Source organism: Gadus chalcogrammus, chromosome 14 (assembly GCF_026213295.1).
Source record: "Gadus chalcogrammus isolate NIFS_2021 chromosome 14, NIFS_Gcha_1.0, whole genome shotgun sequence".
NCBI lineage: Eukaryota > Metazoa > Chordata > Actinopteri > Gadiformes > Gadidae > Gadus > Gadus chalcogrammus.
The window spans coordinates 8,915,542-8,929,157 of NC_079425.1; the positions used below are offsets into that span (position 1 = coordinate 8,915,542).

Sequence of the window (13,616 nt, forward strand, 5' to 3'; positions counted from 1 at the left end):
TTATTTTATTTATTATCTGAAACTATAGGTCTGGTCATTGTTTTTGCAATATTTTATACATATTTTTGTAATTTTGTTGTTTTGGCCACGTGAGAATGTTCTTGGCGTGTCAATTAATCACATTTCAGTGGAGTTGAAAAGAATGGAAGGCTAAATGATTGACAGCGAAGAAAGGAAGGAGTTTACTAAAGGAAAGAGTCAGACATGATAGGAATTACTAACAACCAAAGTTAGCGTAACCATTATCAACTTTACAAAACTGGCCCAAATAGGATAAATCCTAACGGTTGTCTGTAATGGGCTATTCTTTACAAATTGTGTGGTTTGGTTAAGAATAAATCACTCTTGAAGTTACACATACAGAGCGACGCGTTGTTTAGTCATCTTCTCTTATTTTAATGCGAAGTTTGTGTAGTGGGATGTTATGTTAATTACCTTATTATGCATTTCACATTTGGGAGTATTGTTAGAATGGCGCAAATATAAATAATAGACCAACTCTACATATTTCATGGTGAAGTAGAAAGTGATGGAATAAAGCCCTTAATTTATGGACAAATTATCATGTAAATGCATACAACTTAGCACATACAAATCAACAACTTAGAGAAAGTTTGCATGAGTTATATCATTTAATTTGGAGAAATGTCAGGCCTTTCCAACTTCTGTGCGATAAAACTCTGATTTCTTAAAAAAGGTAAGCATTAAATATGAAGAAAAACATTTAATTATGTGTGTGTGTGTGTGTATATATATATATATATATATATACATATATATACCAAATGATGTGTTCTTGTTGAATACAAACTTTACTTCCATGACACTCACTGGCACCGTATATACAACAAGGGTTTCGCGTTGACCCACCACACCATAACATTCTGGACACTTTACATCATGAAGACATTCAACCATGCTGTGCATATCCTATGTGCACCCATGAAGCCCAACCAACATTTGGGGTGACTGAGGATAAGACCACAGGGCATAATCATTTGAGGGCTTCACACTGAGTATGAAGGAAGTGAACAAAAGTTTCTGCTCTGTGCCTCAGGCTTTCGCTTTCTATTGCTGTCTTGTGTGGAGAACAAGCTAACGTGACTGTGGTAGTGGACTGGGGAGCTCCAGGCTGACTCAAGGCCTGGCTGTAGGCCAAGGTATGAAAAAATAAATTGTGTTATTATTTTTTCTTACAGTTCTCTGAAATAGAGATTCAATGAAAGATTAAGAGTTATCTGTTAAAATAACTAGTTATTAGTTATCAGGTAGTGGTAGTTCAGTTGTTCAAATTCAACGCACAAGCATTATTAATGTAAAAATCTGTATTATTAGAGCTTTTTTATTCTCTTTAGTCAATAGAAGAGAAGGTGGTTAAGAAATGCACTGAGCATGAAACTGAACAGATTGTACTGTAAAAAAAAAAAAGAGTGCTTCAGTGCAAAAAGAGAACAGGTTTCCTCCCAAACAGCCTTGAATACACACAGTGAAGAGCAAACATCAAACCATCCCCTGTCATTTGATATGCTTGCATTTTTTGCTTAAGCTCCTAAGCAAAATAATATAATAGCAATCGTACACAAGAACTGAGGGTTTGAGTAAATACAGTGCCCAACCTAGACCATGAAACTCAATCAACCATGCTCAGTGGAGTCCACAGTGATTGAGGATTCAATAGAAATTTCCCTAATGTTAAGTGGCAGGGTGTTCTTTGGTTAATGGAGCTGTCTATGAAGGTGAAACAATTATTTATACTGAACACACTGATAAAAAAAAGTGTTCATAATGAGTTAATGAACACGATAGAGCTCCCACACCTTTTTTTTATAAAATAAAATAAATTGCTTACAATACTGTTTATAAAACCTTCTATGGTAATATTAATGATACAGTTTAAGAGACAATTTCATTGATTGTATGATATATAGCTTCCAAAAATAGTAATTATAGATAATAGTATAGATAATAATAGTAATACCAATTCAAGAAACGTGACTGGTCTCCAAACAAACATGTCATCATGTATTGTGTGTGCATACACAAGTACTACACTATAAATATGACAATTCACACTACCACATTTGTTATACGTGAAATTGTACATAGCAGTAAACACAGTAAATCAACAGGTATAAATACTCACAATTTAACACTTGAAGGGTGAGACTTTTTCTTGAACTCTGACCTCCTTAAAGACAGAAGACAGACAGCAAGTGGCTGTCACAATAGTAGTTTAGAACTCTGGCAGCAGAAAAAACAGACCACGCCCTCTCTCTCTATCTCTCCTCTCTCTCTCTCTCTCTCTCTCTCTCTCTCTCTCTCTCTCTCTCTCTCTCTCTCTCTCTCTCTCTCTCTCTCTCTCTCTATCAAGCACAATCATGTTTGACACTTTATGGTGTTTACAGTTTGGTTGTAGCTCTCTAGGGCATCCAAGATCCGACAGTATACCAAGCAATCAGCATTTTGTCCCTCAAGGTGTCCTCTAAACAGGTTGTATTAAATTGGTTCATCACTTCTCCACCTATGAGAGGCTTATCCTGAAGCTGAAGTCGAAAAGTGTCTGCCCCTTGCCAGACCCCTGGACCTCCATAGACTTAACATAAATCATGGCCACATGGCCCCTCCAATCGTGGTGTGTTTGTTCTCAGGGGATAAGATTAAGCATGTAGCATGCAGGACAGACAGCCGGGTCCACAGAGCCAAGGTTCTGTGGAGCAAAACTCATACAAATAGGATTTCAGAACTTAGCCTGCTCCACAATGCTGCCAACACAGGCACACATTTACACCGCAAAGCTTAGCTGTATTTGAATTCACTGGGCAGCGCCATGGAGATATCAAGACCGTAGCCTTGAGGTCAACATTGTGGGGGACACAATATTCTTGGAGGGTAATGTTCTTTTCAGTTAACCTAATAGCTGTTAGTGGCCTAATAATTTCTTAATGCAAATCAAACCAGCTAATAGGCTAACTGAAATAAAAACCTGACAATGTCTAGGTATGGTGAAGGGTATGACATGATGTAGGGCAATTTTAATTCCAAAGGCTTAGCTGACTTTATCAGGATGCAAAGAATCCTGGATCGATAAAATAAATGGCCTTTAAAAATAAAACTCTGCCTATTTATTTACGATACATTATTCATTCACAAAGAAAATTGGTGGCCTAAAAGGTTGAATTTTTCCTAATTTGTTTAATTAAGCCATTAAGATCGATTTCCAAAAGATGATTTTTTATTCCTCTCTTTAGTCACCTTCATCATGGGTGCCTAAACTTATTCATAGCACTGTAATAATATTATTATCATTTATATTACATTGCTATGTTTTTTTTGTTTCATTGAATGGCAGGGATAAGGGATGTTTGAAGAACAACCATAACCCAAAATCACATCAGAATCCACAATCAACAACAACTAATCTATAATGTTTATTTGACGTCTAGAGATTGTGGACAAGATTAGGCAAATTGTTCTTTTAGATTTACATATTTACAAATCAATTTGGTAGCCGGTTGGTTTGCCCTCTGCTGCACTCCTTTTGTTTTCTTATCTCTTCTCTCTCCTCCTCTCCTGCCCTCTCTTCTTCTCTCCCAGGCTCTGCAGGACTTTTAATTATATTATACTTTTATCTGGCAGTAATTATGAAACAAAAGTGTTTTAACTTTCATAACAAGCTTTTCTTTCGTTCATATGAAGATCGAGGACAAATGCCATTATGATGAATACAATTGTAAGTTTATTTTAATACAAGAAAATAAACTTCTAAAGCATGGAACACTTTCCCCAGTAATCTAAAAAGTGTTACTCTGTGATACTTGTGATACTTTCTCACGTGAAGTGAAAAAATGGATTTTAAGTAATCAGTCTTGTCAGCACTAATCATTATTCTGTGTGTGTGTGTGTGCATGCCTGTTGTCATTTTATCCTATTTTATTCTTCTTACCTGCCCAGGGACTGCAGATGGAAATTAGCTTTTAGCTATAATCTGGTACAATTAATCTTTTTACTCCACGTAATTTATTGAACCTTGTACATGGTCTCTGTTTCAAATAAATCAATAAAAATATATAATATAAATAAAATAAAAAAACAAGTAGGCCTACCACGATAAAAATCATTTTTACAATTTGAATGCATTCAAATATTTATCGTTGTTACGATCCCTAGTATACACAGTGGCGGTTTTAACATAAAGGCATTTAGGAAGGTAGGCAGCCATTTAGCACTTTGAGATTTCTGAATGTAGGGTGCTCTATACATTTAATATATCATTTATTATTATTATTATTATTTATTTCGGCCCCCCATAGTAGGGTAGCCTGTGTATACCCATGCTGCCTTGCACGCAATTTCATTTCACGCTGCCAGGCAGCCTGGATTCCATGGTTCCGATTTTCGCCTGAGATAGGGAACCAATCACAGAACGGGGAGGGACGGCAAGACGTCCCAATTCAGGGGACGCATCCTTCGAAGGACGCGGTCTATGAAGGTGTGGCCTTCGTAGACCGTGAAGGCCGGACAGAAGGCCGAACAAACGTTTTTAAATGAGACGGCCTGCCCTACGGAGCATTTCAAGTTTGCGTAACAAGCCGTTAACACCCTTTACCTTGCGTGATGACGCGCCGCTCCTGTCACCTAGCAACCCTGACAGCTGCGGTTCAACCCTGACAGCTGCGGTTCAACCCTGACAGCTGTGGTTCAACCCGGACGGCGGAGGAGAAATATGGAGCCGTTTTATATAACCCATTCAGAGATGTCCACTTTCACTTAGATGTCCACTTCTTACTTTATTCTTACTTTTATTTTATTGTATTTTATTCATAATTTTCTATTTTTTATAATCTTATCTTCTATGCTTGTAATTTATATTTGTACGGAGCACCTGGAACAAAACAATTTACACCCGGGGAAAAATGAAGTTTTCTGATTCTGATTCTGATTCTGATTAAAATATAACGTTAATTAGTTTAACGTTATATGGCTCGTGTAAATGAAATTGAACTTTGAAAATAAATGTAAAAATTTAAAATAGTCCCAACTTTATTTTAATACAAAAAAATGTTTTTACATAGTTTTGTCATTGAACAATGTAATTTGCTGCAACTGCCTCTCCGCTCTCTCTGACTGAAAAAAATCCAACGCGCAATGAATCTTGGGATACGTTGGGCCGTGAAGGATACATCTGGGCTGTTTCCCAATGTCAAGGAAGCATGCTCAATGGCCGCCCTTTTAAGGACGCTACGTCATAGAACGCCGACAAGCACTGTTCCAATGTTGAGGACACTCGAAAGCCGCGCCATTTTCGCGTCCTTTGTTTTTGAGAATTCCGAGATTTTTCAAGGATGCATCGCTGCATCCTAGATGAGCCAAAACGACCCACAATCCACTGCGTTCACACGCTGCACGGGATATAAAAAATGGTAGAGGGAAGGAAAGCAGTACACGTTCAAATGTAAGTGAAGTTATATTAAAGTTTACAGAAATATTTTGTGCCGTATTGGTTTTTATAGATTCATCATGTTAATGCAAATAATCAAGCTTAAAGACCTGTGCCGCTTTTCAAACGTTTTTGCAACTTCGTTGCTATATTTTGCATGGACGTAGCTGGTCTTAAACACCACTAGCTGCGTTTCCATCTAAAAGGTGATGCGAATCTTTAGAAAGTTCGCAAAAAAGTAATTCGAATTAGGTGCGTTTCCATCAAGTGGTTGCAGCGGAATAGGGTGATGACTTTACACGTTGATGTTGGCAGGGTTGCTATGGCCGGTCGTTATGCGGAAATCGGAAAGACTGTCAGTCCTGTGTGATCAAAGTTCGTTACGTCACAGCTGTTGCGAAAAGTGTGTTTCCATCTCCCATTTTGCGAATTTACTCTCTTTTGCATTTCTCAAAAACCACCTCAAGCGAGCGGGTAAACTTTTTGCGAATTAGAGGATTTTTATGCGAATTTTGGTGTTTCCATCACCGTTTACTGATTCGATACTTCAAAGTTTGCATAAAATCAGGGGGATGGAAACGCACCTACTGTCAACAATGTAAATTTACTCGCTCACAAGATTACATTATTTATGTATACCTATTTATGTTTGTGTTTAATCTTTTTTTTTAGGGTCTGCCCAGCAAACGGAGGCTTTTGTGCACCTAAGGATGACCCACAAAAATGTTGTCAAATAAATGCACCACCGATCATTTGCAATGTTTGTAATTTGTAATGAACGTATATAATTGTATTTTATATAATATACTTATGTGCCCTATGTGTTCAAAGCTGTTTGTGTTAAAAAATTAATGAGTGCCCTAGGTTGCCCCTGATGATGATGATGTGCCCTCTCGAGCAAAAATATGGCAAACCGAAAAAAACATGTTGTGGTTAGCTATTGAGGTGCAGACGTTCCTCTCTTTGGTAGCTGATGAACGGGGAATGCGAGGCGTTGCTTTCATGTGGCATCGCCATGACAAACAGCTACATCGAGTGGTACTTAAATCTCCACTGGATAACGAAGCAAAAAGCGGATCAAGAGTAGGTCAGTACCCATAGTGGAAAAGCGCAATTAGATGCCAAGTTAGAAAAACTTAATATTTTCAGTTTGCATAATCCGTTTAAAATAGATATACATTTTTTGAGCGTTCAAGATCATTCAAGTGTATGTCATTTCATGCAAGAGAGACGATAATGGTCAGCTATCACCTCAACATGAAGGAAAACTTCCTTAAATGTTTCTGTAGCTGGCTGTCAGCGGTCAAAGACTGTATGGTAGCGGCACATTGAATTTTCTCCAGTCTAATTTTTACTTAAATGTTAGTAAAGATGAAAGCAGTAAGGCATCCTCCTTTCTTTGGCTAAAATGTGAAAGTGCACAATGATGTGAACAACTCATTTTGGTGTTTATAAAGTCGCTAGAATAAGGGGAAACAGTGTCTTTGAAGCAACATTTTTTCTGGGGGAGGACGCCCAGACCCCCCGTTTAAATTATGAGCCCAACTATTCTTTTAAGTGCCACATGGAGATGTAACAAGTGCCCCGAATGGGACCTTCAAGGCAGCGCTTGCTAAGGTTAGGGGATAGGACCTTCCAGGCAGCGCTGCCTTTAAGGCTCCGTTGGGGGAACAAAACACTATCAAGTTAGAAAAGCCACTGTGTCCGCTGGTGGGGCCCCATGTTGTCCAGAATGTGCCCTTTTTATATTTTCGCCCCCTTCAAACAGTCTGAGTCCGCCACTGTGGAGAAAAATCTATTTTCTCTCTCTCTCTCTCTCTCTCTCTCTCTCTCTCTCTCTCTCTCTCTCTCTCTCTCTCTCTCTCTCTCTCTCTCTCTCTCTCTCTCTCTCTCTCTCTCTCTCTCTCTCTCTCTCTATCGTACATAGGATTTTTGTAGAATGTATGAAACCTCACCCAAACATAAGTCAATATTAATCTTGGCAATATTTGCTAAGTATGTGGCTGTTTGCAATAGTGATTATTCAACCATTGTTCAACCAAGATCATGGCTGGTGCAGGGAGGGCTGGGTGTCCATTCACACACACACACACACACACACACACACACACACACACACACACACACACACACACACACACACACACACACACACACACACACACACACACACACACACACACACACACAGAACAGAGGAAACACAAGGATAGTAAGCGGGCAAAGCCGAAAAACATTTTGTTTGGGATGACTAAGCATCTTTAAAATTAATTATTAAAAACTACTGCAGTAAAACTTCATCACAAAGGTACTTGGTAAAAAAAAGAGTTGTGGAACACAATGATTTGATAATTTTATGATTTTTACATTTGCCTATATAGTAATACATGCCTATTGGGGAAGACTTCAGGGTAAAATCTGGCAGGATGAAAAAGGGATTTAGTCCAACTCTTGGAAGTTCTTCAACGTCAACAGTATGGACCTGGTCTCGAGAAGTCTTTCCAATTCTCTTGCACATCAGTGCTGGGTTTTATCGTGGTCGCTATAATCCTTGAGAAAGAGCAGCGGTTATACTTCAGAGGAAACACATGAAATTTATAATCTGGCGGGTCGGTGGGCACAATCTGCAAGTGTCTCATACACAATCCCACATAAACATCCTCAATGTAGACTGGGCGAACATGCCTGGAAGCCTCCACAATCTTCTTGGGAAGGTCTAATGAAAAGACATAGCCCAGGCCCAGGGCGTAAGGTGGATATTGGCTCTCAGGGTAAGCGGATGGCGGCAGGTACCATTTTGTGCTCTTACTTCTCAAAACAGCAGCCCCGTGGGCCACAAGGCCGGTCAGATAGTTCTCTTTTTTGGCTGTTGACAGCATGCTGATCAGGTTTGGCACATTGAGGAACATGTCAGAATCAATCTTCATGGCGTAGGTGGCATTTGTGCAATATGTCTGCAGCCACTCCATCATCACCATGGTCTTAATGGTGAGGTTCTTGTAGCAGTCCAGGAAGTCACTCTGAAGCAGGTCCCCATACTCCTTGCTCTCCTCCATCACCTGCTGCTGAATCTTTGCTGCGTTTCCCGCTGATGACGGGTGACCTAACAGGAAGAACAGACTCACCACTTTATCCTGCAGCAATAGAGTTTGATTTCCCCAAGTGTTGCGGATATTGATGCGATGAGCAGTGTTTTCTGGTCCCACTGGCACGATCAGAACCACAAATGGCCTAAGCTGATTGCATCTCTCCGGCTGGTTTATAGAGAAGTGGTAATCATATGGATATTCCACACTATATGGCCCCGGAGAAACATAAGGAACTGGTGCGGGCAACGCGGTTGAGGATTGGGGCAATTGGGTGGTATTCCCTATTCCCAATTCCCAATTCCCGATTTCCATAGCAGTGGAGTTTGTATCAGAAAGGACCTTTTTAAATGTTAACCATTTAGGTTTCCACTCATTTCCCCAGTCTGTTCGGTTTGTGCTGTACAAAATAATGGTCGCCGCCACGATGAGGATAAGCACAAAGCAGCGACGACATGAGCCGTAGCCCAAGGCAGCTGACGTCCCACTGTGTTCCATTTCCTGGTTGAGAAAGAAATGGGTGAGATGGTGGATAACGCCTTTCTTATCGTGTCCCTGTATGATCATATTCATAAATGATGATACAGAGATCCTACTTAATGAAATTTTCACAATCATATTTAGTGAAAAGCATTACCCAAGCAGATATTTTGTTATTGTAGCTTGCAAACGGGTTTAATATCATAAAGAACAGATTTGAATACTGTCCTATTATTCCCTGCCTGTTCAAAACATTACAAGGTGGCAGGCTATAAACGTTCAATGACCCAGCAATAAACACAACAGAGCAATGCCAGAATTTATGGTAATAGAAGACTTGTGACTAGGCTTGTTACATGACATTAGCATCTCCCACATACCAACACATCATGTACATGGGTACAAAATAATTGGGAATTATTTAATGAAAAGGTAAAAAGCCATTTCACACTTCATTTTCAAATAACAACTCTGGTTGATGGTTGACAATATTACATTTTAATAAAGAAGAAAATATTACACAATAAAAATATTATAACTTAATTAGTTTTTTTGGATGCATGGCACATTATGGCTCAATTGAAATACAAATGTAATGATTCCTTCAAATTGTCATATACCTTTAAGCACATTTTGAACAAATTAAATTTAATGCGAAAGCCATTTGACATTCCATTTTCAAAGACACATTGCCTAATTTTAGAAAATATAAAGATGCTAATAAAAATTTGAAAATGGAAGAACATTAAGCCAAATTTAGATTACATTCTAATGTTTAATAATAATAATGCATTGAATTTATATAGCGCTTTTTCCTAGACACTCAAAGACGCTTTACATTGAAGGGGGGGACCTCACTCACCACCACCAGTGTGTAGCACCCACTAGGGGTGATGCACGGCAGCCAATCTGCGCCAGAACGCTCACCACACACCAGCTCGAGGTGGAGGGTGAGGGAATTAATGAGTCAGCCAATTATACAATTATAATTTACTTTCAACTTGTTTCACTGACTTAGTGAAAGGTAAGATGGAAGGTCCATTGCAGTTTGAATTTCAAGTAATAGAGAATCTAATTAATCTACGCTAGCAAGAGAGAAAAATTGCGTTTCTAACACGAATGAGGGCAATAAACTAATCCAATTATACAAATTATCCCTTGCCCCTACCACTTGATATAATATTTGGCCCTCCAAAAGGAGATTCTTACCCCCACTGTTAACTTGCCAACTTACCATCTGATGAATAAGCTACCCAGGAAAAGGCCATTGTGAGCCTCGTTTTGATTATACCATATTCTTCTATAAGAATAAACAATGCTATTGCAAACCCAATTAAGTTATAATGACATCACACAATGGCGAAGCCTCAATTTGAATTTTTATGCCTAAGAAAAGCAAAAACTACAGATACGGAAAAAAAAATAAAACGTACCCTTGATCCTGCCGGCTCTGGAAAACACGCTTACATCAATGAGTAACCTTTCTCCCTGTGTTGAAGAAGTGTCCAGTGTTGTATGCCTCTCCACGGGTAGGACCGGTCAGTCAAAACCAGTTTTACAACTTCCAAAAAGGATGAACACAACTTTCCGATATTCATTTCATTCTTGATAACAATGTTCCTTTGAGCCATTTGCTCAAAGGAACATCTCTTTCTCTCTTTCTCCCCCTCTCTCTCCCTCTCTGTAGTAGCCCTCAGACATGAGGCACATGCAAATAAGAGTAAACATGGAGTTTTCCTATGCCCTTTACAATGGCCACACCTTTTTCTACTTTACTAGGAGGTTGCAGCTCGATCGGATCTCGGAAGGTGTGCCCTCAGGTGTGTGTGTGCAAGCCTCCTCCCTCCTCAAAACGGCCCTGCTCAAAATTTCCAGACATTGACTAATCTGGATCAATATGGATATTTTAAAAATATGAAATTCGGACGGTACAATTATAATACAACTAAAAATAGCATTGTGCCATAGTGTGCCTTAAATAAGATAAGTTCAGGTGAAGTGGTAGAAATTTGTTTTGGAAGAGGTGAAAAGGAGTTATTGCATATAATTAAAAATCTGTGCTTGACACCTAATAATATGCTACGGTATGGTACAACTGGTCAGACTCCAGTTAATAGCTGGTTTTTTTTGGGCAACGTCAGCTGGGGTTTCTCCGCAGCAACCATTTGTTATTGGGGTATGTGGCGTGTGGTGATGGATGGTTTAAGAAGCCTCACCTGGCCTGAGTCAGACTAATTAGCCTCTAGGGCTGGGTTAGGTTGCACACCTGTGGTGCATTGGGGAATCAATGCTCACAGGTTCAGGCCCCGTTTACACGAAGGGAAAACGCAGATATTTTCACACGGTTTGGCCTCTCATTTACACGAAAACGCAGTTTTTGTCACAGAAAACGATAATTTCTAAAAACTCCGGCCAAAGTGGAGATTTCTGAAAACGCCGGTTACGCGTTGTCATGTCAACGGGTAGAAACGGGGTTTTAGGTTCTGAAACGTCACATTATGCGCCAGGAAATGCTTAACGTCATATGAGCGCCCTATGTTTACAGTTTGTTTGTTACAGGAAGACGCTCGTGTTATTCGTTGTTGTTGATTCTGAGGATTCTGATTGGCTTGCATGGCTTTATCCTTCTCCCTACACTGCCGCCCATAGGTTTGGCATAGTTATAATGTCCCAACGGCGTATTTATCCGTTTTGATGTAAACGACAACTTTTTTGAAAACGATGTTGTGTGCACAATGTTATTTTTGAAAACGGAGGGGGGGAAATATTCGTTTCTATAAATACCCTGCTACGTATAAACATGGCCTTAAGCAGCCATCACCACAAAGCAAAAGAGAGCTCTGACATGGGAAGTACCACCTGGGCTGACTTTAACCTGTGTATACATTCTCTAACCTGTGTCCTTGTGTCATAGAAGGACCAAACATGCCTACCTTCTGTCCAAGTGGCGTTTGCATCAAAATGTCTGGGGGCCATATCACATACAATTTTAGAACTGGTATAGTTATATTATGCTATATATTTATTATGGTAGGCCTATTGAGGAATCAGTACAATTTAGTTTGGTTAGATTTGATGAAATGTCATGAGGAGATGTGAAAAGTAGGGTTTTTGGTTGATCTCTTAACTAGCGTTGGTTGGTCATTAAAAGGAAATTGCCCCATTGGTTATACTTCTACACCTGCGTAATGCGCTATGCAATTGCGTAACCACGGAGCCCCTCGAACCCGGCTTTAAGGTGAAGGCTGATTAGCTTTTAGTGTAACGTTAGCCCAGCGGTCCACTTTCTCCTTCTCTGGCTCTAGACGCTCAGCAGACTGTAGCAAAACTCTACAACTCACGACTACTAACGTTACTGTGAGACCAAATACGTTAGCAGCAGCTGTCTGTTCCTGTTTTTAAACGGTTTAATCACTTGAACAAAGGTTCCTGATACTATTGATAGGGTAGGGTGACCAGACGTCCTCTTTTTCCCGGACATGTCCTCTTTTCGAGACCTAAAAAATGCGTCCGGCAGGGATTCCAAAAACGTCCGGTATTTTGCCTCGTCGCAAAAAAAAAAAATATATATATTATTGTTATTATTATCTTTTTATTTCTTTTTGCCTCGTCGCATATTTGTGTTTCTGGGTCTTTCACATAAGCTACTAGTTATTACCATTGTATATGTATGGTTATTACGGCCTTCCAAGTTCTGGAAATGGTATCTCCCTTACGTTCCACCTTCTTGCGCGAGCTGACTGTAGAGAGAGTCTGTCATTGGGCGACCGATCTCATGTGCTCGTTGAGAAGGTGCCGTGTATAGACGGAATGAAACCCTCACTGAAGTACGTAGGCTCGCCCCCCCCCCCCCCCCCCCCCCCCCCCGTCAACAATCTTGCCCGGGGCGCAATTGTACCTAGGATCGACACTGGCGAACTAAAGAACAAATACCCATGTTTTCGCCCCCCCCCCCCCCCCCCCCCCCCCGCGACGAAGTGTCCTCTTTTTCACAAACTCAAATCTGGTCACCCTATGATAGGGTAATAGTCAGTGATAAAAGTAAGAAGTGTGTGTGTGTTTGTGCGTGTGAGAGAGAGAGTAAAATTCAGTTTGATTTATTGTAGGGAAGCAAGATGAGGGACACACTTGGATAATTTGGACACACACACACACACACACACACACACACACACACACACACACACACACACACACACACACACACACACACACACACACACAGCGCCTTTTTAAAAAGAAGGGCAAACACAAACTCCCTCCGTCCCCACCCATCCAAAAGGAAATTATACATGCTGGGCTATGAACAGAGTAACCATACCAACCTTAAAGGCCTACACGCAGGTTAACCAGAAGTTTTGAATAATGGGTACATAAAGCACTCAAAATATGTGTATCATTTATACAATTTCTCCACAATAGTGTTAAAGTCCAGTTTTGGGCGTTTTTGGCAGTAACGGGTGATTTCTAACGCCATTCGGCGATGACGTCACATTGGGGAGACGTGGTGGAAGGTAGCCTCAGCCTAGTACTAGAACTATGGCGTCTAAGAGGTGGCAAGAACCACAAATAACATGTATGATGGCCCACAGCAGCATAATTTCGAACCTGTC

General features: G+C 40.1%; 1 protein-coding gene across 1 annotated transcript; it reads right to left on the reverse strand.

Annotated features, from left to right (window-relative positions):
- Positions 1–7,832: 7,832 nt before the first annotated feature.
- On the reverse strand, positions 7,833–8,838 carry LOC130403645 (beta-1,3-galactosyltransferase 2-like). The gene has a single exon (XM_056608063.1). It carries the CDS (start codon positions 8,836–8,838, stop codon positions 7,906–7,908), a length of 933 nt encoding a protein of 310 aa, XP_056464038.1. The 3' UTR covers positions 7,833–7,905.
- Positions 8,839–13,616: the final 4,778 nt, after the last annotated feature.

Coding starts and splice junctions, on each gene's coding strand:
- LOC130403645 (XM_056608063.1), bottom strand. CDS start 8,838: ATGGAAATCGGGAATTGGGAATTGGGAATAGGGAATACCACCCAATTG.